The sequence below is a fragment of the Pituophis catenifer genome, unplaced genomic scaffold (assembly GCF_029215685.1).
Source record: "Pituophis catenifer annectens isolate HBS135680 unplaced genomic scaffold, rPitCat1.0.hap2 SCAF_9, whole genome shotgun sequence".
Taxonomy (NCBI): Eukaryota; Metazoa; Chordata; class Lepidosauria; order Squamata; family Colubridae; genus Pituophis; species Pituophis catenifer.
This window is the reverse complement of record NW_027256889.1, coordinates 20,678,162-20,702,750: the sequence shown is the minus strand read 5'-3', so window position 1 is coordinate 20,702,750 and position 24,589 is coordinate 20,678,162. Positions and strand designations below refer to the sequence as shown.

Genomic DNA, 24,589 nt, shown 5'->3' with positions numbered 1-24,589 from the left:
AGGCTTTTAAAAGCACTTTTTCTACAACCTCTTCAGCCGAAGAGGTTATAGAAAAAATGCTTTTAAAAGCCTCTGATGATCCCAGCTGAGCAGCGCGATCATCAGAGACTTTTTTTTTTACTTTTAAAAGCATTTTTTTCAGCCAGAGGTTGTAGGAAAAATGCTTTTAAAAATAAAAAAAAAAGCCTCTGATGATTGCGTGGCTCAGCTGGGCATTGGGTGGATGGGGGACAGGGATTTTTGCTACTGGTTCTCCGAACCACCCACTGCCATCGCTACTGGATCAGGCGATCCGGTCCGAACCGGGAGCATTTCATCCCTGCCCTGTTTTATATTTTTTGAACCCTGAAATAAGCACTTGGCCTTATTTTCGGGGAGGCCTTATTATTTTGGGGCGCATGGAGCAAGACGGGGCTCCTCTTGCCGTCTTACTTGATTTCCAGCTCTGTATCCCTAATCCTAACCAGAGGAAATGGCGGAGACTGGCTGTACATGCGTTTAAATATTTTTGGGGATGGCTTATTTTCGGGGGGAGGGCTTATTTTCATGGGGGCTTATTTTAGCACATGTACTCAAAAGCCCGACTGGGCTTATTATCAGGGAATGTCTTATTTTCAGGGAAACAGGGTAGTCTGAATCTAAAAGGTTTTGCACTTGTCTTTTAACTTCTTACCCTTTCGTTACCAATAGGCAGAGCTGTGACGGTGTAGATATTCTTCTTTCCATCGTAAACCGGTTTCCGGTCTCCAAAGATCTGAGGTTTGAAGTGTTGTACCATATATTCCACAACCTCCCTGCAAAAATAAAAAAAAAGCAACAGACAGACATCGGACGGGGAGAGGAGGAAAGAAAAAGGAGAAGCTAGAAAGGCAGGCTTAAAATATAGTTCTGCTAGGAAGTTAAAATGATTAGAACTGAAAGTCAGAGGGAAAAAAAATCCACTATTTCTCAAGTCACTGGTTGCAGGGGAGAAATTGAAGCTTCGATCTAAAGCAGGCTTAACACAATTGCCTGTTGTGCATGAACCTGGCTGGGCCAAAGACGCACACGCACACTGAATTTACAAAGTCTGCACCGCCGACCAATAATTTGGAAGGATGTTGTATTTGCCTCGCATCAGTGGTGAAATCCAAATATTTTTACTACCGGTTCTGTGGGCGTGGCTGGGTGGGCGTGGCTTGGTAGGCATGGCAGGGGAAGGATATTGCAAAATCTCCATTCCCGCCCCACTTTGAGGCCAGCCAGAGGTGGTATTTGCCGGTCCTCCAAACGACTCAAAATTTCCGCTATCGGTTCTCCAGAACCTGTCAGAACCTGCTTGATTTCACCCCTGCCTCGCATGGATGGTCCCTGAGGGATACTGTTGTAATCAGGGTAGTCTTGCCGGCCAAAACCTTGATTTTTAATGATGCTGCAGAATTATGACTCCTGGTGACACGGTGGTTAGAATGCAGCATTGCAGGCAAACTCTGCCCACAGCCTGGAGTTCAGTAAAATGGGGACCCAGATTATTGGGGAAAATATGCTGATGTTGTAAACTGCTCAGAGAGTGTTGAGGAGCACTATGGGGCAGTATGTAAGTCTAGGGGCTATTGCTATTGCAAATTACTTTTTGTTTAAAAAATCCGCCTAATTTTAGAATAAGAGGAATACCTGTAAGGTTTTTAACATTGCTGCATAAATTAGCTTGCAAGCATGACGTTGGAAGAGGAAAAAAGGTCCTAACAAGAGTAATAATTGAACGACTATTGAAAAAAGTATAATAAATATGAAATAAATAGTAGAGCCAAGGCTTTAATATATGTATTGGAAACATTCTTCCCCTACTGAAGTCCACTTAAAGAGATTATGGGGTTGTTGTTTTTTAATCTCTGGAGATTTTTAAGAGGCTGAGCAGTCACCTCTCACTTCACCTCTCATCATGATTGTCCTGAAATTGCAGAGGGTTGGACTAGATCAGGGGTCTCCAAACTTGGCAACTTTAAGACTTGTGGACTTCAACTCCCAGAATTCCTCAACCTGGCTGAGGAATTCTGGGAGTTGAAGTCCACAAGTCTTAAAGTTGCCAAGTTTGGAGACCCCTGGACTAGATGGTCATCAGGGTCGCCTTCAGATTTAGAAAGTTAAAATCCAAAAGCTTATCTGACTGGATCGGCTAGGGACTATTTGGTCAAGTAACAGTCAAATATATTTAATATATAAACTGGATTACACTGGGTTGTGATTTTTCAGCCCAGGGGGTGTCAAAAAACTCAGAAGGGTCTGCAACTTACATCTTGCAGTTGCAGCTGCCCTCTTGCCTTTTTTGACTCAACCTATGACCAGTTGCTTAATGACCATTCCAAATTATGACAGGCATCCCTAAAGTTACTTATGACCCATTTTCAGAGTTACAACAGCTGTACACTTGATTGCATTTTGGACCCTTGGCAACTGGTTCACCTTTAGGGCCATAAGTGTGTGATTCGTGACATTTTAGCCACTTTCCAGGGTTTACTTCCAGCAAAAAAACATCCATTGGGGAAAATGGATTCACTTAACGCCTGAAGAGGTCAGTTAATCTTCGAGACCGCCTTCTGCCACATAGCTCCCAGCGACCAGTAAGATCCCACAGAGTTGGTCTCCTCCGGGTCCTGTCAGCTAAACAATGCCAGCTGGCGGGCCCGTGAAGGAGGGCCTTCTCTGTGGCTGCCCCAGCTCTCTGGAACCAGTTACCTCCTGAGGTCCGGACCATCTCCACCCTATTGGCCTTCTGAAAAGCGGTGAAGACCTGGCTTTTCTGGCAGGCCTGGGGCCGTTGATCTCGCTCTTGTGCTCTCATGAGATCCTGCCATGAATGGTGTGCATGGGCTTTTAATATTTTTAAATGTTTTATAAATGTTTTTTAATAATTTTCGCAATGTTTTTTAATAATGTTCGCATTATTTTTGTTGTAAGACGCCCAGAGTTGGGCGGCATAGAAATGCGATAAATTAAATTAAATTAACGACCATTGTAAAAAAAACAAAACACCACCATATTTTTCGGTCTACAAGATGCACCGGAGTATAAGACACACCAAGATTTCAAAGAGGAAAACAAGAAAAAAAACGTTTTTGGCCTCCCCGGCAACCAGGAGCACTCTGCGGGCCTCCCAAACCTTCTGCGCGTCCTGTTTTTGTGAAAAATGGCCCGTTTTTCACAAAAACAGGATGTGCAGAGGGTTTGGGAGGCCTGTAGAGTGCTCCTGGTTGCCAGGGAGGGCAAAAACCCGATGTGTGGGGGATTTGGGAGGCAAAAAACGGGACACGCAGAGAGTTTGGGAGGCCTGCAGAGTGCTCCTGGAGGCTGGGGAGGGCAAAAACGTGATGGGGGGGGTGGGTTGGGAGGAAAAAAATAAAAACGGCCCCGTTTTTGGCCTCCCAAACCCCCATGCGCCACATTTCCCCCCCCCAGCCCCCAGGAGCACTCTGCAAGCTTCCTAAACCCTCTGCGCATCCCGTTTTTGTGAAAAACGGGCCTGTTTTTGGCAAAAATGGGACGAGCGGGGCAGGGTTTCCAAAGGCCAAAAATGGTTGTATTCAGTGTATAAGACGCACCAACATTTCCACCCTCTTTTAGGGAGGAAAAACCTGTGTCTTATACTCCGAAAAGTATAGTAGTTGTTTCAAATCTGGTGTCATGAAGCCTTGACATTTTACGACCATAATTTGGGGCTCAATTATAGTCCTAAATCATGGACTCCCTGTAAATTCCTGGATTGAGAAGAGACTTGAAAAACAAGGACCAACTCTAGCATTTCAGAAAGCTGTGAGAAGCTTCCTATTTTCACATAAGCTCTCTCAGATCTCTGACCCTCCCAGGTTTAAGACTACAGGAAGAAGGATATTTAAATGGCAGCCCAGCTGTCTAAGAGCAGCTATTTTAAAAGCCTGGGACCACAGCCAGCTCCACCCAGCTGCTGTAAACTGAACGGAGATGGAAGATCAAGGCTCTGTTTTCTCCTGAGCCACCAAGGCATGACCGGAGATGATGAGGGAGGAGAAGGGACATAAAACACCCTACTTCACAGGAGAGGGGGCATCGAAAAATTTCATCTTACTCCCAGCCAACCTCAGCAAGAACAGCAGTTCCAGTCACGGCAAAGTTGAACGGGGCCAAGCAACCAGGTAGACCGAAAACAGCTCAGCCAAGAAATGGGGCTTCTCAAAACTTGGTAACAGACAGGAAGAGATGCCTCTACGTGCCTTTTTTCTCTTCCTGCCCCCTCCCAGCCCACAGGTACTTCCTCTAGAACAGGGGTGTTCAAACCTTGGCAACTTTAAGATCTGAGTCCCAAAGACTGTTTTTTTTTTTTTTTTTCCAAAAGACAACTGGACTTTCTTGGGGCTTTTTTTTGCTTGAAGACATTTTGCTTCTCATCCAAGAAGCTTCTTCAGTTCTTCAAGCAAAACAAGCAAGTCCAGTTGTGCCTTTTGAAAAAGTACCTTCGGAACAACTGTGATCTGGATGACTGAGAATCTCCATAGACCAGAGGTCTTCAAACTTGGCAGCTTTAAGACTTGTGGACTCCAACTCCCAGAATTCTCCAGCCAGCATAGCTGGCTGGAGAATTCTGGAAGTTGAAGTCCACAAGTCTTAAAGCTGCCAAGTTTGAGGACTCCTGCCATAGACATTTAGGACCTGTGGACTTCAACTCCCAGAATTCCCCAGCCAGAATTCTCTGGAATTGGAAGTCCACAAGTTGCCTAGGTTGGACAACCCTACTCTAGAACATGAGGAACATGTTCACCTGAGGTGTTTGGGGTTTTTTTTGGGGGGGGGAGGGCTGGAGGGAAGAAGAAATGGCTAAATGCTAATACTTGCCTTACCTGTTGACTCTGCGTGGACACTTGTCCGGCTTGATGTCAACTTCATAGTGATAGACATCGATTTTGGGAATGTCCACCTCAAAGTAATTGGCCAAGAGCTTGATGGGTTTCCCAACAGTTCCTATCCCAGGCCGACGAGGAGCTTGAAATACCTGCTGGAGGGGTGGCAGGTAAGTGCCTGCAGCAACTGCTAAAGAAACAAAAATTGGAAGTGGAGGAGAGAGAGAGAGAGAGAGAGAGAGAGAGAGAGAGAGAGAGGGAGAGAGAGGTGAGAACCAAGCAGCTGAAAAACATTTTAGAGCATCTAGACCCGTGATGGCGAACCTATGGCAGAGCCATATCTGTGGGCACGCGAGTGTTGCCCTAGCTCAGCTCCAGTGTGCATGCATGAGCTGGGAAGCTGATTTTCGGGCCTTCCGGAAGTCAAGAAATGGGCCGTTTCCAGCCTCCGGAGGGCCTCTGTGGGAGGAAGGCAGTTTTCGCCCTCCCCAGGCTCCAAGAAAGCCTTTGGAGCCTGGCGAGGGCGAAAAACGGGCCTACTGGGCCCACCGTGCCATCGCGTGCCAAAAGCGGGGGGAGTGTGTGTTGTGTGCGTATGTGCATGCGCGGGGCGCATTGAATTATGGGTGTGGGCACATGCGCACACGACCCCCCCCCTGCACTCCCCCCGCTTTTGGCACACGATAGCAAAAAGGTTAGCTATCATTGATCTAGACCACAGGTGTCCAACCTTGGCAACTTTAAGACTTGTGGACTTCAATTCCCAGAATTCTCCAGCCAGTACAATACAGAAAAGGTATCCCTAATCACTTTCTATGGAGCCATGGTAGCACAGGGGTTACAATGCAGTACTGCAGGCTAACTGCCCACAGCCAGGAGTTCGACCCTGATCAGCTCAAGGTTGACTCAGCTTTCCATCCTTCCATGCTTGATAAAATGAGGACCCAGATTGTTGGGGGCACCATGCTGATATTTGTCGACTGCTGAATGCTGCAAATCGTGGCCAATAAAAAATTCTATCCTATTCTATTCTGTATAAGTCTAAATGCTATTGCTATGTGTGCATTAGATCTCCTACCTACCCCACCTCTGGCCTACAAGAACTCCAGAGGCATCAGGTTGGCACAACGCAAATCAAAATACAGGACGAGTATGGCTACGCTTTGATGTAACACAGGAGGGCTACGCTTATTTTTGTGTTATTGTTTTGTTAATCTCATTATTTTTTTTTATAAAAGTTTTTTATTTTTTAGACAAACAAACATTTAATACATCAGTTCTTCTTTCCCTGTGACATTTCGGTGTTATCTTCCAGAATTCTTCTTCTTCTTCTTCTATAAATATGTTGTTTCTTCTATCTTGATCCTTATCCAGTCCATTATACCAATTAATCACTAAAATAATAGTCTACTCTTCACATTTTTTATACATAGTTATAAAATTAATCATTTATATCTCTTTTCCAACCAATAATAAAAATGATTCCATATCTTAAAATATTCTGACTCTAGAGAAAAACCTCATTTTTTTTTTCATGCCAATTGGGATTTTCCTTAAATTTGTTGAACTGAAAATGTCATCCCATGTTGATTCTCCTATAAAGCATTTCTGGAGAAAACTACATGGCTCCCTTTTTCTTCTTGATCCATGTCTTTTCTTTACCATGACATTGGGGGGGGGGGGGAATCAAGCTTGTTAGACAAGCAGTGTTCAAATCACATTTTAGCTTCGGGTTTTTTTTTCAAAAACAAACTGGGCTGATGTAACCTATATATATAAAAGCGAAAACCACTCACGCATTAATTACAAAATCTCCAGAACCGTAAAGCATACAAACTTGAAATTTGCCACATATGTTCCTCTTGGCTTCTAGGTGCTCATTAGGAAAGGATTTTTCGAAATGACCATCAGAGCATTAGTATTTCCTACATTATTATTAACATGCTCTAATGCTAAGGAATTCTACTTCCCCCTCCCCACTTGAAAAGAAATCTGTTCCAAATGCAAAACACAAGCAGAGGAGAGGAGTTTCACTTTCAGTTTTACTTTCACAGGAGCAAACAGCTTTACTACAGAACAGTTGAGCTAAGCCATGCCCAGCCTCCTTCCTGTCTCCTCCTTCCTCACACAGCAAATACTGTTTGTGTTTCCAAACACCCCTCAACTCTCTCACACACTGATAGGATGCTAGCCAGATGAATACCGATGGATGCTGCGGGCTGGGACATTCTGCTCCCAATCCCCCTCTGTTCCAACTGCCAGTTGCATTATATTAACACACTCTGATGCTATGGAGTTACACGTTCTACATTAAGTTTCAGGCTCTACGTGTCAATTTATCAAGCCTGAGCACATAGTTTCGTGGCGAAGCATGGGTGTCCAGCTAGTTAGTTTATAATCGAGTGTATTGCATGACTCAGAAAATTGGATTAGTTGTAAGTTACCCGTGGATAAGACAGAAGTGAAAAGAAACTCTACCTCCATTGCAAATGTTGTTGTGCATACAAACTGTTTAGCTGAAATCCAACCCCTCTTGTTAGCAGTGGGGAAGATTCTACAGATAGTCCTTGACTTAAAAGCCATCCGTTTAGTTCAACATTACAATGGCAGTGAATAAAGTGACTTACAACCAGTCCTCCCACTTACAAGCAACACAGCATGGTCACACGATCAAAACTTGGGTAGCGACTGGTACGTATTAACAACACTTGTAGCATCCCAGGATCATGTGACTGTCATTGCAATCTTCCCAGCTGGCTTCCAGCAAGCAAAGTCAAGGGGGGAGTCAGATTCACTTAATGACCACATGATTCACTTAACAACTGCAACGGTTTGCTTGACAACCATGGTAAAAAGTTTGTTAAAATTGGCCATGACTCACTTAACTAACAACTGCCTTGCTTAAAAACAAAAATTCCTGGTCACAATTGTAGTCGTAAATTGAGGACTAGCTGTCCTCTAAAACCATCAGTGTGGATGAAATGCAGACCAATCATGGTTTCCAGCTGTTGCTGAATGTTTCGCCTTGTTGAGAGAGTGAGGAGTTGTAAATCAACCACGCTTGAAGGGCTGCCCAGTGTAGATCATCTTGATTTGGAGCGCCTATTTAATGCAAGGTGAAAGTACAGGTAGTCCTCAACTTACGACCGCAATTGAGCCCAACAGTTTTGATGTTAAGCAATAAATTTGTTAGGTGAGTTTTGCCCCATTTTACGATTTTGCTTAGTACATTTGTTAAGCGAATCACTGCAGTTGTTAAATTAGTAACACGGTTGTTAAGTGAATCTGGCTTCCTATAGACTTTGCTTGTCAGGAGGTCGCAAAAGTGGATCACATGACCCCGAGACCAGGGATGAAATGTAAAATGTGTTACTACCTGTTCTGTGGGCGTGGCTTGGTGGGGGGGGTGTAATGTGACTGGGTGGGTGTGGCCAACTTTTTTTTTTTTTAACTTTTCAAAGCATTTTTTCTAATGCTTTGAAAAGCCTCTGCCGATCAGGGAACTCAGCTGGGATCGTCAGAGACTTTTCAAAGCATTTTTTTTACCACCTCTTCGGCCAAGAGGTTGCAGAAAAAAATGCTTTGAAAAGCCTCTGACGATCCCAGCTGAGCCGCATGATCATCAGAGGCTTTTTTTTTTTTTTACTTTTAAAAGCATTTTTTCGTCGGAAGAGGTTGTAGAAAAAATGCTTTTAAAAGTTAAAAAAAAAAAAGCCTCTGATGATAGTGCAGCTCAGCTGAGCATGGGGGGAGGGCACGCAGGGATTTTTGCTACCGGTTCTCTGAACCACCCGCCACCATCGCTACCAGATCGGGCGATCCGGTCCGAACCGGGAGCATTTCACCCCTGCCCAGGACATTGCAACCGTCATAAATATGAACCAGCTGTCAAGCATCTGAATGTAAATCATGTGGCCCTGGGGATGCTGCAACCGTCGTAAGTGTGAAAATTGGTCGTAAGTCATTTCCTTCAGTGCCATTGTAACTTTGAACGGTCACTAAATGAAGTGTTGTAAGTCAAGGACTGCTTTTGTAATGTATTCATGTCTTTGCTGATCTCTGCTGTATTTTTTAAAATGCATGTTAAAAAAGAAACCACAGCTGTCACAGTAAAAAAAGAAAGGAAAGTTTATTTCCTGCCACCGCTAATCCTCAAAAGAGTGTGTTAATAATAAGCCTACACCTTTCAACATCCGCCTTCAAACTGCCTACAAACTCTCAGAGAAAAATTACTCAAGATAACAAATTTAGTAGCGTGGCCTTTTGGGGAGAAGTTGTAGGAAAAGAGCAGGCAAAGCTGGCGGGCAGAGTTAAACGAGTCATCAGCCTGGAGTCCTTACGCTCCCACAAACATTCCATTCACCCTTATCTGGCACCAATTTAGTACTGAACTTTAGTTGACTAGATTCTTGTATAAAGTGTCAGCTTTGGAAGCCATATTAGGCCAGAAGCTTCCATGCTGCCACCTTCCCATGTGTGGGAAAGTAGGAGGGGGGGATTTAGTAGAGGGGTTGTCTGTAGACATAATAGCCTTCTTCCTGTCGGTCAAGATCAGGCCGATCCTGCATCTGGAGAAGGAGTGGTCGGAGTGAGGTCTCGAGATGGGACGGCGGTTGATTGAAGCATGTGATCAACTGAGGAGTGAGGGGATGATTTTGGGGGTTTTGATTTACTGAGGGAAAACCCAGACCTCTCAGATTCGGGTTTTCCCAGGTGTGCCAGTTTACCTATTCTAGTAAATAGAACTTTGAAAAATGCTTGCTTCAAAGTTTTTACTTGGAGCTGGGGGGTTTTCTGGAATGCTGACATAAAAGCTTGAGCAATAACTCTTAGAAGCTGGTGGGAAGGGGCAAATGGCCATCACATGACTGTGGGGCTAGTTCCAAGCACCTTAATCATGATTGCATAGCCACGTGGATGCTGGGATATCTAGATCTCCGAAGACCAGTCGTAATCATCCCTCATTCAGTGTCATCGTAACTTTGGACAGTTGTTGAATGGGTGGTTGTTAACTAAGGACTACCTGTACTCCTGAGGAAATTGGGGAGGGGGGGAATGATGCCTATGCTCTATAAACCTTTTTTTAGATATTTTAAAAATAAATTTAACTAAATTATTAATGTTACAACATCCATCTACAGGAGGAGATACATGCATGTTTTATAAAAGGATCACAAAGTCAAACATTATTTTTGCCTTAATGTTCCTACACGTATTAATATATTCAGGCCAGTGGAGGAGAGCTATTATTTCCCAGCTTGTTTTTCCACTATTAAATCAGATATAGGTAGTCCTCAACTTACAACCAGGGGTGAAATCCAGCCGGTTCTGACAGGTTCCGGAGAACCGGTAGCGGAAATTTTGAGTAGTTTGGAGAACCAGCAAATACCATCTCTGGCTGGACCCAGAGTGGGGTGGGAATGGAGATTTTGCAATATCCTTCCCCCAGGAGTGGGGTGGGAATGGAGATTTTGCAATATCCTTCCCCCAGGAGTGGGGTGGGAATGGAGATTTTGCAATATCCATCCCCCAGGGGTGGGGTGAGAATGGAGATTTTGCAGTATCCTTGCCCTGCCACGCCCATCAAGCCATGCCATGCCATGCCCACCGAGCCACGCCCACAGAACCGGTAATTTAAAAAATTGAATTTCACCACTGCTTAAGCCATTGATTTAGCGACCATTCCAAGTTACAATGCCACTGAAAACAAACTTATGACTTCCCCATCATAAAGCTCTCACTGATGACACACCTGACCCATCACGAGATCTATCACAAGGCCTTCCACTTGACACCCCCACATCTGAAGCCCTTATAAACAGAAGAACGCTGACACCCCCTAAACCAGTGTTTCTCAACCTTGGTAGCTTGAAGATGGGTGGACTTCAACTCCCAGAATCCCCCAGCCAGCAGCGCTGGCTGGGGGATTCTGGGAATTGAAGTCCACTCATCTTCAAGCTTCCAAGGTTGAGAAACACTGCCCTAAACTCTGCTGAAGATGTTACCTAACCTGGTAATGAAATGTTTGGAGACCAACCCATAAGCTTGGAGAATGAACCTTCATCCTCAGACTTATGGCTTATCCTTACACTTCGCTCTGCTGCAGCAACCGCACGGTGATGTGACCAAAATTTAGGCACTAATACGCATTTATGACAGGTGCAGCATCCCAGAGCATTGTCATCACAATTTGCGACTTTCCCAGCTGCCTTCCATCAAGCAACATTAATGGGGGAAACCAAATGCTCTAAATTTTAGTACAATTCACTTCAAAACTATAGTGATTTGCTTAACAATAGGTAAAGGTAAAGGTTTCCCTCGCACGTATGTGCTAGTCGTTCCTGACTCTAGGGGGCGGTGCTCATCTCCGTTTCAAAGCCCAAGAGCCAGCACTGTCCGAAGACGTCTCCGTGGTCATGTGGCCGGCATGACTCAATGCCAAAGGCGCACAGAACGCTGTTGCCTTCCCACCAAAGGTGGTGCCTATTTTTCTACTTGCCTTTTTTAGGTGCTTTCGAACTGCTAGGTTGGCAGAAGCCGGGACAAGTAACGGGAGCTCACTCCGTTACACGGCACTAGGGATTCGAACTGCTGACTTTCGATCGACAAACTCAGTGTCTTAGCCACTGAGCCACCACGTCCCCTTGCTTAACAATAGTGGCTGGCAAAAAAAGATTGTAAAATCAGGTCTGATTCACTTAGCAATCATCTTGTTTAGCAACAGAAAATCTGGTCCCAATTGTGTCCGTGAGGACTACATATGTAGAAACAGTACAAGAGTTTGTTTAGTGACCATATGAAGTTATGTCACTGAAAGAAGTGACTTATGACCGTTGCAGCATCTCCATGGTCACGTGATCACAATTCAGACGCTTGGCAACTGACTCATATTTATGATGGTTGTGGTGTCCCGGGGTCATGTGATCATCTTTTGTGACCTTCCAACAAGCAAAGTCAATGAGGAAGCCAGATTCGCTTAACAACTGTGTTAATTTAACAACTGCAGTGATTCACTTAAGAAATGGGCCAAGAAAGGTTGTAAAAAGGGGCAAAACCAGGGGTGAAATCTACTTACCTTCCCAACCAGTTCGGGAGTGCATGCTTCACTCACTCGTGTGTGCGTATCACATGTGCAGAGGGTAAAAAACTGGTTACTTCCTGGTTAAAACCAGGAAGTAACGACAACCGGGCAGGTGGGCAGAGCCTTGTGCCACCATCGCTACCGGTTCGACCGAACCAGTCCGAACTGAGAGCATTTCACCTCTGGGCAAAATTCACTTAACAAATGTTTCGCTTAGCAACAGAAATTTTGGGCTCAATTATGGTCGTAAGTCAAGGATTACCTGCATTGGTTTTTGCTTTTGATCTAAGTGGACCTCAAGTGCACAGGTTAACCCAGGGATGGCTAACCTTTTTGCCATCGCGTGCCAAAAGCGGGGTGACTGTGGGGTGGTCGCGTGCACGCGTGCCCACGCCCATAATTCTATGCGCCCTGCCCCCTCATTGATGCCTGCGACCCCCCCATGCTCCCCCCGCTTTTGGCATGTGATGGCACGGTGGACCCGGTAGACCTGTTTTTCGCCCTCCCCAGGCTCCAGAGGCTTTCTAGGAGCCTGGGGAGGGTGAAAACAGCCTTCCCCACTCCCCCAGAGGCCCTCTGCAGGCTGGAAACAGCCCATTTGCTAACTTCCGGTGGGCCCAGAAGGCCCGAAAATCAGCTGGCCAGCGCACGCATGCGTTCTGGAGTTGAGCTAGGGCAATGTTCGCCTGCCCACCAATATGGCTCTGCGTGCCACCTGTGGCACGCGTGCCATAGGTTCGCCATCACGGGGTTAACCTGTCTGTCCAAAATCATAGTTCTGTTTTCCCAATGCTAAGCTTAGGATCAGGCTACCAGCTATCAACAAAACTCTACCTGATATTTTAGCCTGAATATCTGCAGGATGATGAGAAGGAAGGACTCCCTGGAGAAGAGCCTCATGCTGGGAAAGATGGAGGGCAAAAGAAGAAGGGGACGGCAAAGAACGAGGTGGCTGGATGGAGTCACTGAAGCAGTCGGCGGGAGCTTAAATGGACTCCAGAGGATGGTAGAGGACAGGAAGGCCTGGAGGAACGTTATCCATGGGGTTGCAATGGGTCAGACACGACTTCGCAACTAACAACAACCACAACAATCTGCAGGATCCTTATATTCAGCAGTGCAAGCTATAAACCCAAACTGCATTGTTTTACTCCTCTCCAAAAGAAACCCAGATGAAAAGGAGAAGCCAGAGTGGCAGGAAGGTCAAGTGAATCCAGAGTTTAGCATTCCAATGAGCCCATCATGGCAAAGGAGGATTTTTCCAGGGGGAAAAAAAAAAAAAAGGCTCAAGGTAATTGGTCTTAAAGCCAATTCTGCTCCATTGTTATTAATTTCCTCGGCAAGACCAGTTCTCGTGGGACGGCTCCCGGGGCCTCCGACTATCCTGCCAAACAATAGCCAAACTTTAAACACAGGATTTGTGCTAAGGAAGAAGCAGGAGAAGGGCAGGCTTTCTCAGAGGCTATTTTTAGGGCTGTCAAATCGACATGTGGTGCTATGAGAGACATAATGCATGCACCTTGTTGGCCTGGAAAACATGCAAGCTTAGAGTCCAGAAGGTTGAAGAATGAGGAGGGCTCAGCACCAAATGAAGGGAGAAAGACACAGGATGGGGAGAAGCATAGAGACTTACACCACCAAGAAAAATGTGCTTCCTTCCTTCCTCTCTCTCTCTCCCTACCTTCCTTCCTTCCTTCCTCTCTCCCTCCGTTGCTTTCTTCCTTCCTCCTTTTCTCCCTCCCTCCCTTTCTCCTTCCTTCCCTCCCTTCCTTCCGTCTTCCTTCCTTCCCCCTCCCTCCCTGTTCCTTCCTTGTCTTTCCTTCCTTGTCTCCCTTCCTTTCCTCCTCCCTCTTGCTTCCTTCCTTCCTCCTTCTCTCCCTCCCTCCCTTTCACCTTCCTTCCCTTCCTCCCTCACCCTCCCTTCCGTCTTCCTTCCTTCCCTCTCCCTCCCTGTTCCTTCCTTGTCTCCCTTCCCTCTCTCCTCCCTCTCTCCCTCCCCTCCGTCCCTTCCTTCCTCACTCCTTGTTCCTCCCTTCGTTCCTCCCTCTCTCCTTCCGTTGCTTCCTTCCTTCCTCCTTCTCTCCCTCCCTCCCTCCCTTCTCTGTCTTCCTTCCTTCCTTCCTTCCTCTCTCCCTCCCTTTCGTCTTCCTTCCTTCCCTCTCCCTCTCCCTTCCTCCTTTCTTCTTTCATTGTCTTCCCTTTCTTGTCTTCCTTCCCTCCTCCCTCTCCCTCCCTCTCCCTTCCTTCTTCCCTCCCTCCCTCTCCCTCCCTTTCTTGTCTTCCTTTTCTTGTCTTCCTTGCTTCCCTCTCTCTCTCTCTCTCCCTTCTTCTTTCATTGTCTTCCCTTTCTTGCCTTCCCTCCTTCCCTCCCTCTCTTATACTTCCTGAAAGGAGATCCCAATTGCTTCCTCTTATGGTGTCTGATTATCGACAGGCAATTTAAGACCATCATAGATTCTTCCTAATCACGAGCTTCCCACCCAGCCCTTCCATCCACCTCTTTCCCCACTGAATCGAATGTTCCCATCCAAGGTCACCCAGAGGCCAGCCTGCCCCACCTTTTCTTCCTCACCCCACACCGCATTGCTTCTCCAAGGATCAAAAGTGATTTACAAGCTTTAGCAAGGATGGCCCAACACGGAGAGAATGGGAGGCCAGGCAGAAAGAGGCAGCTTCTGCAAGGGGGGTTATTTAGCAATGGGCTGTTTTGTTTTATTCTAAGGCTGACACTTTCAAAATAAATTAAAGCACCGGCCAGCAAAGACTTGCTTAAGCACGCGTGCACACAGATTGCTGTATGCGATAATAAATCTAACTGTGTCTCCTTTAGAAGTGGGTTGCAGGTAAAGAACAGACCAAAATTCTCACCTCCTCCGATGAAATAGAAATATTTATGGGATATTATATGTTGAGCGTGGAAGATGAATTGTGGGCGTCCTTAGTGCTCTCTGAGCTTGGCTGTTTTCTTGCAGATGTTTCATGACCCAACTAGGTAACAGCACCAGTGTAGCAGCGATGATGTTCGCTAGTAGTTGGGAAATGAGACCTCTGCAAGAAAACAACCAAGATCAGTGAGCACCAAGGATCTCCCAGTTCAACTCCGATTACTACAAATATTCTCCTCTATTGGCAGATGAATTCCACAGTGTGATGTTTGGCCCTCAGCTGAAAAGGTTTCTTTTGGGCTCTTCCCAAAGACAAACACGACCAGGCCTGCTGTTCTCACTAAACCTCCGATCGATCGTGGCCACAGCTTCTGGAGATGACCTGCTTCTGGGTAAACATGTGCCGACTTCAGTGGTGTGTCATTTGAGCACGCTAAGGTGTGATCCAGTGGTGAAATCCAAACCAGTGTGCTACCGGTTCGCTAGCCGCGCAGGCGCATCAAATGCATACTGCACACGTGCGCGCACACGTGCGAAGTACATGCCAAAAGGAGGCTTGGGAAGGTAAGTAGAAGTGGGGGGGGGAATCAGCTGTGCTGCGGGGTTTAGCTTTGCTAGAAAGCAGGATTTCCTGGTTTCTAGCAAAGCTAAACCCCGCAGCACAGCTGATTCCCCCGTTCTACTTACTTTCCCAAGCCTCCTTTTGGCACATGTTGCGTGCGTGCATGTGCAGTACGGGCCAAAAGGAGGCTTGGGAAGGTAAGTAAAACAGCGGGGGGGGGGAATCAGCTGTGCCGCGCAATTTAGCTTTGCTAGAAAGCAGGATTTCCTGCTTTCTAGCAAAGCTAAACCCCGCAGCACAGCTAATCATCGGAAATACCAGTTCGGAAGAACTGGTAGCTTTTTTTAATTACCAGTTCGGGCCTGAACCGGTAGCTCTTTTTTTTTTTTTTTTACTACCAGTTTGCCCAAACCGGTAGTTTTTATCACTACCGGTTCGCCTGACCTGGAGAGAACTGGTAGCATTTCACCCCTGGTGTGATCTTTCTTCTGCTGCTTACTGCTGCAAAAGGTAAGCTCCTTTAACCCAGTTTTGAACAACGATCAAAAGAAAGCAGAACCTTCTGATGGCCAATTTACATCCAAGGCAAGCGTTCTGGTTCATGCTGCTTATTTACATCTCTTCTGGGATTTCGCAGCTGTAGATGTTCGGCAGGAACCAAGAGCCATGACGAATCGAGCAACAATGCCAGCACACTAACCTAGCGCACGGCTGGCAAATGCATGCAACGCCACGTCACCTGAAATGCTCTCTGACCTCCTTTCCAGGGAGTGATGCTTGGGAGAAAGTCAAAGAATCCTCTTCTCTCAAGCTGTACGGCACACAGAACACTGGATAGCTACAACATTGTGCAGTGACACTGCAGGGTAAAATTTCCCTTTCACACAATATAATCCCTATGGCAGGGGTCTGCAACCTTAAACACTCAAAGAGCCATTTGGACCCGTTTCCCACAGAAAAGAAAACACCGGGAGCCACAAAACCCTTCCCGTGCCTGACTATTTCTTGAATAGCCACAAAACTAGCATATGTAGTTAGTTAGTTAGTTAGTTAGTTAGTTTGTTTGTTTGTTTGTGTATGTATGTATGTATGTATGTATGTATGTATGTATGTATGTATGTATTTATTTATTTATTTATTATTAGTTCGATTTATATGCTGCCCTTCTCCAGAGACTCAGGGCGGCTTACAATGCGTTAAGCAATAGCCTTCATACTTTTGTATATACCTGCTTAGTAGGGCTTTCGGCCCCCCCAAGCAGTGTTCTTTTTATACAAAGTCAGCTTATTGCCCCCACAATCCGGGTCCTCATTTTACCTACCTCGGAAGGATGGAAGGCTGAATCAACCTTGAGCCTGGTGAGATTCGAACTTGCAATAATTGCAGGCAGCTGGCAACTAAGTGCTACTTTAACAGCACTTAGTCCACTGCGCCACCAGGCTTTTAAACGTTCTGTTTTCTTCTGAAACTTTTCTTTTCTTGGATTTATCCATGGTTAGCCTACAGGGGGTTGAAAAGCTCAATAAATCGTGTGCCACACATTGTGACGCATATTTTGAGTGACAGGGAGCCACAGCAGAGGGGTGAAAGAGCCACATGCGACTCCAGAGCCACAGGTTGCTGACCCCTGCCCTATGGGGACGGGAGGGAGAAAAACAAAAGGACAGATGTTTTTAGAAACATCAAGCCACCCTAGCAGTGTTGTGATTCGTTAAAGTTTTTGAGGGTCATGCCAGGAACTGTTCTCCACCAAGTCCATGGGACCCAGGCACACAAGTAGGCGGAACCAGAGAAAATAAAAGATGTCCAATGGGATCTGACTTAGCTTCCAAAATTGCCATTTTAGGGGACGTTCCCAGCAATAACTTTTAGGAACTGTCAACTCTGATGGACCACACAGATTGTCATGCATGGCAAAACCAAATATTTTTGCAAAAATCTGAATTTTAGGAACTTTGAAAAGCACACAGATGTCTACTATTCTGCCCTGGAAACATGCAGCAAAGGAAAATAAATCATACACCGAAATTAATAAGCAAAACCAGATCTGGGTACACAAACCTCCCTTCTCTCTTTATTGTTGGAAGTCCATTGGAAAAACAAGTGATTTCCAAAATCTGAATTGCACACTGAATAGTTGCTAGAAGCTATGTTTAATACACTTGTTTCGATTTCTGAATGTCGTTTTGTGTACATTTTAGGTCTGTTGGTCTTAAACCTATCAAAATGATTTAATTTTGCCAATTAAACTGCAGATCCCACGCTTATTGCTTAGATTATTTCTATTCCAATTAAACTACAATGCAGCATGAATTTGGGGGTTAGGACCCTGCAGACACCAAAGGCGTTGAGAAATCTTTGTGCCCCTGGAGCTGCAATTTGCCAGTCCTTGCACTAAAATAATAATTGCAATAGAAGAGAATATTTGTAGCACAGGGTTGAATTGTGGTATTCCTGGTACTCTCTGGAGCTTGGTTGTTTCCTTTGCAGATATTACCCAACTAGGTAACATCATCAGCGCAGCACCAATGATGTTGCGTAATTGGATAGTGAAATGTCTGCAATAAAATAATCCAGCTCAGAGAGCACCAAAGACCGCAAAATATGATTGCAACATCGCCATTTACTATGAGGTGCGGTGCTGCCTACTGGTTTGACCACCTTCAAAAAATTTGGACTGATTCATGGAAGTCATGGAGATCAATTTTGATATTGTTCAGTCACTAAGTTGGTCCAACTGGACCATAGCACATCTCCCAGAGTTTGCCCAAATTCACGTTCACATGGGAATCAATAGCTACCCTATTAACCTTGAGGTCAGTGGGACTGTCTCTGAAGGCCATCTGATGGGAGACTAAAGGACCTCCTTATGCGATTGGTTGACCACTATGAGAACAGACTGCTGAACTAGATGGAGTAGATAAGATTGAATTCTTATATTCCGATCAGAATCTGGTAGGATGAAGTATCTTCAAAGTTATCTTCCTCCAAGAATAGAATATTTCATTTGGCCAAGTGTGATTAGTCACACAAGGAATTTGTCTCTGGTGCAGCAGCGTCCATGCAAATCAACAGAGGAATAATAATCATAATCATAATCATAATGATGATACCAATGAGAGAAGGTAGTAGAAAAAGATGAGAAGGATAGTAGCAATACAGCCATACTACATGGGTAAATATATGTAAGACGGTATTGTGGGAATTGGATATTCAGCAGAGTGATGGCATGAGGGAAAAAACTGTCTCTGTGTCTAGTTGAGGGGTCGGCAACCTCAAACTCTCAAAGAGCCACAAAGGTCCTAACCAGAAGCCCCCCGTTCAATTCTGGAGCCGACTGGAAATCCGGTTCCCCCCATCATAGAGTCTCCTCCTAGTGCGGTGTCCTTTTTCCTCTACCTGTCCTAACCAAAAGCCCTATCAATTGTGGAGCCGACTGGAAAACCTGCCCCTTGCCATAGAGTCTCCTCCTGGCACACCATGCTTCTCCCCCACCCCCAACCAGAAGCTTCTCTCAAAATTGTGGTGTCAATCAGCAACAGGGAGCCGCAGCAGAGGGATGAAAGAGCCACATGCGGCTCCAGAGCAGCAGGTTGCTGACCTCTGGCCTAGTTGTTTTGGGATGCAATGCCCTATAGCAATATCCCGAGGGGAGGAGTTGAAACAATTTATGTCCAGGATGTGAGGGACTGTAGATATTTTCTCAGCCCTCCTTCTGACCCATGCAGTACACAAGTCCTCAGTGGAAGGCAGACTGGTTGCAATTATTTTTTTCTAAAATCATAACTATTCATTGAAGTCTGTACCTGTCCTGTTTGGTTGTTGTACCAAACCGGACAGTTATGGGAGTAGAAATGACAGACTCAATAATTCCTCTTGTAGAACTGTATCAACAGCTCCTTGGGCAGTCTGAATTTTCGTGACTTGATGCAGGAAGAACATTCTTTGTGGTCCCTTTTTGATGACGGTTCTGATGTTAGGTGTCCATTTCAAGTCCTTGGCGATTGTAGAACCCAAAAACTTGAAGGGCTCTACTGTTGATACTGTGTGGTCTAATACTGTGATCTTCAAAGAAGAGGGCCCTGTCTTTTGAGTCAAGGCAGATGGGAGAGTTTTTCCATGAACCCAAGGCCAAAGACAAAGCTTCAAGGATGGAAATGTATGTGTGACAGAATTGCTTGACAAGTAAGACAGATGTTTACCTCCACCGGTTAATTTCCTCCACTACATCAGAAGATCTCCCAGCAGTTAATTAGAGACCTGGGGAGGATGAGTTATTGCTTACTGGGGAAAGAAAGACATAACTGAAGAAGGAAGTTCTCCTAAGATCAGTTTCAAGTGAAATGCTATACCTTCCGATGCAACATTTTTTTTTTTGTACAAACATGCGGAGATACGTCTAATTCAGAGGCAGGATCTACATTTTCGTTTAGTTTCCCACTAAATCGTTTTTTTAAAAAATCAGAGTTCACTGGCTAAGCCACAACTACCTACTGTGCTAAGCCATAAACACACCAAGCTCACAAACTGACTGATGAAGTTACTTGGATGAGTAACGAAACGTTTCAGATTAACAAACTTTGGCCGAGTTGCCATGATTTAACCTTTTTAGATACTTTTGGCCTGGATAGCAATAGCAATAACACTTAGAACAAGGGTCCCCAAACTTGGCAGCTTTTAAGACTTGTGGACTTCGACTCCCACTGTGAGTCTGCGGCGGAAGACGGGGTTGTTGAACTACGGCTGCGCGGGGCTCCCTTGCAGCGATACTACAATTCCCAGCATGCTCGCACGAGTTTATTCCAAGGCAGTAGGGGCGGAGGTCTTCAAACTTGGCCGCTTTAAAACTTGTGGACTTCAACTCCCAGAATTCTCCAGCCAACTGGCTGGAGAATTCTGGGAGTTGAAGTCCACAAGTCTTAAAGCGGCCAAGTTTGAAGACCTCTGACTTAGACTTATATACAGTTTTATAGTGCTTCACAGCCCACTCCAAACAGTTTACAGAGTCAGCATATTGCCCCCAACAATCTAGGTCCTCATTTTACCCACCTCGGAAGGGTGGAAGGCCGAGTCAACCTTGAGCCTGGTGAGATTTGGACTGTCAAATTGCAGTCAGCCGGCAGTCAGCAGAAGTTGTCTGCAGTACTGCACTCTAACCACTGCGCCACCGCGGCTCATTGAGTCTTTGACATAACCCAACAGATTATCGAGTCTTTGACATAATCCTACAAATTAGGGTTTTACACATCACAATGCTTGGATTCTCATCACAGGCCAATCACCAAACAAAACTAAAAATCAGAAATTCCAGCACATTCCAACTCTCCGGGATCTCAGATAGGTGTCCTTTTGTATCATTCACCATCTTTTAACCGAGGTTTTGACTGGAGGGGCCAACACATGTTCCACTTTTGAGCCAGGGTGCATAAAAATCAATGGTTTTTTTAAAAAAAAAAAAAAAAAAATCAGATTTTTTAAATTTAAATCGGATTTTTTTTATTTAAATCGGATTTTTTTGATTTTTATCAAATTTATTTTAATAAAAAACTTTTGGGGTAAAAATCTACCGTAAGATAGTTTTCTATTTAAGATACATAAATAATTTAGTTTATTCAGCATGAAATGGAACTTAGTTATGTAACATGAGGCTGTATATTCTGCAACACTGGGACTATCGGTGAGTCAACAGTGGGTCAAAGGAGTAGAAGAGATGACAGTTGCTCTTTAAAAATTATGATTTAAATCAGGTTGATTTAAATCAAGCCTTTTTACTAGTGATTTAAATCATGATTTAAACTGTGATTTAAATCAACTCGATTTAAATCAAATCCACCCTGTTTTGAGCTGATGGTGCGTTCCCATTTTCCTGGGCATCTGATCTCCCAGTTCAATATCCAGCTGGATTGAGTTGGAGGGGAAAAAAAACCTGCAGGAGAGAGAGCTGTCTGGACATCTCTCCCCTCCCCTGCTCTATAAGCCCCCTGCCCGCTTATGGAAAGTGCTTGGAAACAAATCACAATTGAGAAATCACTGACGCATGGAACAATTAGATCTTTGGCGCAGGGAACAATTAGATCCCGTCTCGCAGGCTTCTATTCTTCAACTGTCTGCAGTCTGACTAACAATGAAAGCAAAATGCAGTAGCAGTTGGATAACCTGGGAACAGAGAACGTGAAGCATTACCTGGACTCCGAATATGGGGAAAAAACCACAACAGCATGTTTTTGTTTATTTTGCATATTTATGCATCCTCTAGGGCAGTTTTTCCTCATGCTGGCTGGGGAATTCTGGGACTTGAAGTCCACCCTTCTTGAAATTGCTGAGGTTGAGAAATACAACTCTTGGTCCATGTACTGCTTCCAATTTGAGTCTGAAAAAGGCACTTCTGAGAGGGCAGGAGGGCAAAGGCAGGACTTTAGCAGGGACAAGGCCAGGGGTCTGCAACCTTAAACACTCCAAGAGCCATTTGGACCCATTTCCCACAGAAAAGAAAACACCGGGAGCCACAAAAACCCTTCCCGTGCCTGACTATTTCTTGAGCGGCCACAAAACTAGCCTTGGTAGTTGAATTAAACCTTCTGTTTTCTTCTGAAAGTTTTCTTTTCTTGGATTCATCCATGGTTGGCCTACCGGGGGTTGAAAAGCTCAATAAATCATGTGCCGGCGGGTGTCGCACATTGGTGGTTGTGACGCATATTTTGAGTGACAGGGAGCCGCAGCAGAGGGGTAAAAGAGCCACATACGGCTCCAGAGCCACAGTTTGCTGACCCCTAGACAAGGCAATTGAATTTGTGTTGGGGATTGTGATATTGCAACGGTTTGTCAAATAAACCGTAATTAGCTGGTATACTTAATATGCAGCTGTAGCATAATGTGGCTTCCACAATTCCCTAGCATGCATGGCTAGATGGGGAATTCTGGGAGTTGAAGTCCACAGGTCTTAAAGTTGCCAATGTTGAACACCTCTGCTTTATATGATCCTTGTTCCCTTCCCCAGCTAAGCGGTCTCTCTTTCTAACAAGTCTGTAGCAGGGGTGAAATCTACTTATCTTCCCTACCGGCATGCGCAGAGGGTAAAAAACAGGTTACTTCTTGGTTAAAATCAGGAAGTAACAAAGACCGGGCAGGTGAGCGGAGCCTCGAGTTGCCATCACTACCGGTTCTCTGAACCACCGGCCATCATCGCTACTGGTTTGGTTGAACTGGGCCGAACCGGGAGCATTTCACACCTGTTGTGTAACTTCCCTTAGTCTTTCTGTAGGAAATTGAAAGTCACTGTCACTGTTCAATAGTATGATTAACCAGATTCTCTTTACAAGCCAAGTAGCTACTTTTATACCATGTTAAGTTTGATTAGCCTCCCTGCTTAGGAAGACCTGGAACAGCAAGTGGAAGCCATGGCTGGAACATCTGACCAACTCTGAATTGGCCCATCAATTGCAATCCTTCTTAGACCGGAGGGACTCTTCCCCTTGTCATCGTCTACTTGAGCTACTGCAATTCACACTTCATAGAGCTGCTCTTGACAATGACTGAGAAGCAAAGGTTGGTTCCAAAAGCAGTTGCTCACTTGTTGACTGACAGATGATCATGGAACGGAATGACGCTTATTTGGCTAGGTCAGCAGAGGTTACTACCCATGTTTCCCTAAAAATAAAACTGGATCTTATATTAAGTGTTTTTCTGTCGAAAACACTTCTGTCGTTTTTCTGAGGTTTTCGCAGGTGTTTGTATGTAGGTCTTTAGTTATTCAGGTTTCCTCCCATGTAAAATTGGAAGTATGACGTTTCGACAAAGTCTCATTTGTCATCTTCAGGCTGGCACGAAGCCGAAAACACCAGCCTGAAGATGACGAATGAGACTTCGTCAAAAAATCATACTTCCAATTTTATGCGGGAGAAAACCAGACCTGGTGCCTTGTTTGGTGGCTAGATATAGAGATATAGAGATATAGATATAGATATAATCTCCTGCAACCCTCTGCTAGTGAAAATGGAGCTCGGGAGGGCCACCTGCAGCTCTCCCATGCTCCGTTTTCACTGAAAGAGGCACTGTGGGCTGGTCCTTTGCTGTTTCCAAGGTGGCCCTGCGGGCCAGATCTAAGCACCCCGTGGGCCGGATTCGGCCCCTGGGCCTTGAGTTTGACACCCCTGCAAAAGTCTATGAATCAGGACACCCAGGTTTCCTGCTGATTTTAAAAACCGCATTTTTTAAGCCCAACCTGCAATTTGAAGCAGATATCCAATCGAGAAGGTGCCTATCAATTTGTCTATATTTGTTTTCCAAAGTGGCTCTAAGGAGGACATGTTCCTGATACCAAAGTACAAGCGGTTCTTCTCACCCTACAATCTTTACTAGATTTTCAATTTTGTCTACGGGGGAAACAACAACAACAACAACAATCATAACAACAACAAAAGAATATTGTCCCCCTGCATTTTCTGTTTGTTTTTTTATCTTGAAACTCAAGGAAGAACAGTGGGTCTTGTAGGCAGGGATGGGTCATGAAAAATAAAATTGGTTGCACTGAGGTAGCATCTTAAAATATGGTAAAGGTAAAGGTTCCCCTCACACATGCGTGCTAGTCGTTCCCGACTCTAGGGAGCGATGCTCATCTCCGTTAAAAAGCCGAAGAGCTGGCACTGCCTGAAGATGTCTCCGTGGTCATGTGGCCGGCATGACTCAATGCCAAAGGCACACAAAACGCTTTTCCCTTCCTACCAAAGGTGGTCCCTGTTTTTCTACTTGCATTTTTTACCTGCTTTCGAACTGCTAGGTTGGCAGAAACTGGGACAAGTAATGGGAGCTCGCCCCGTTACGCAGCACTAGGGATTCGAACCGCCGAACTGCTGACCTTTCTGATCAACAAGCTCAGTGTCTTAGCCACTAAGCCACCGCGTCCCTTTTTTGGAATATGGACCATATTTTTTAAAAAATATGGACCCTATTCTAAAGTTTGCTTCAGCAGGACTCTTGCTCTGCAAAGAAAGAATTGAGAATAATCATGACAATTTCTTCATCTGTGGCAGACAAGACGGTCAAATTCCCTCCATATCAAACAAAAGGACGGGGCGGCCTGGTTCTCTCTCGTTTCAAAAGCAGGGCCCTTCCCTCGGCATTCGAGCGAGCCTGCTCTCCTCCTCCTCCACCACCACCAATCCCATGGGGCTGAGCAGGGGACTTTGTTCCGGGACTGGCAGGGGAACAAAAG

At 45.2% G+C, this 24,589-nt stretch overlaps 1 protein-coding gene across 1 annotated transcript in view; it reads right to left on the bottom strand.

The window, feature by feature from the left end:
• The window catches only part of LOC139321306 (protein argonaute-1), a 79,637-nt gene that overhangs the window by 28,191 nt on the left and 26,857 nt on the right, over window positions 1-24,589 (bottom strand). The window contains exons 2-3 of the mRNA XM_070949977.1: window positions 4,851-5,040; window positions 674-794 (exon numbers count right to left, since the gene is read on the bottom strand). Coding sequence (XP_070806078.1) covers window positions 674-778 — 105 coding nt within the window. The 5' untranslated portion in view covers window positions 779-794; window positions 4,851-5,040. The remainder of the gene's footprint in view (window positions 1-673; window positions 795-4,850; window positions 5,041-24,589) is intronic.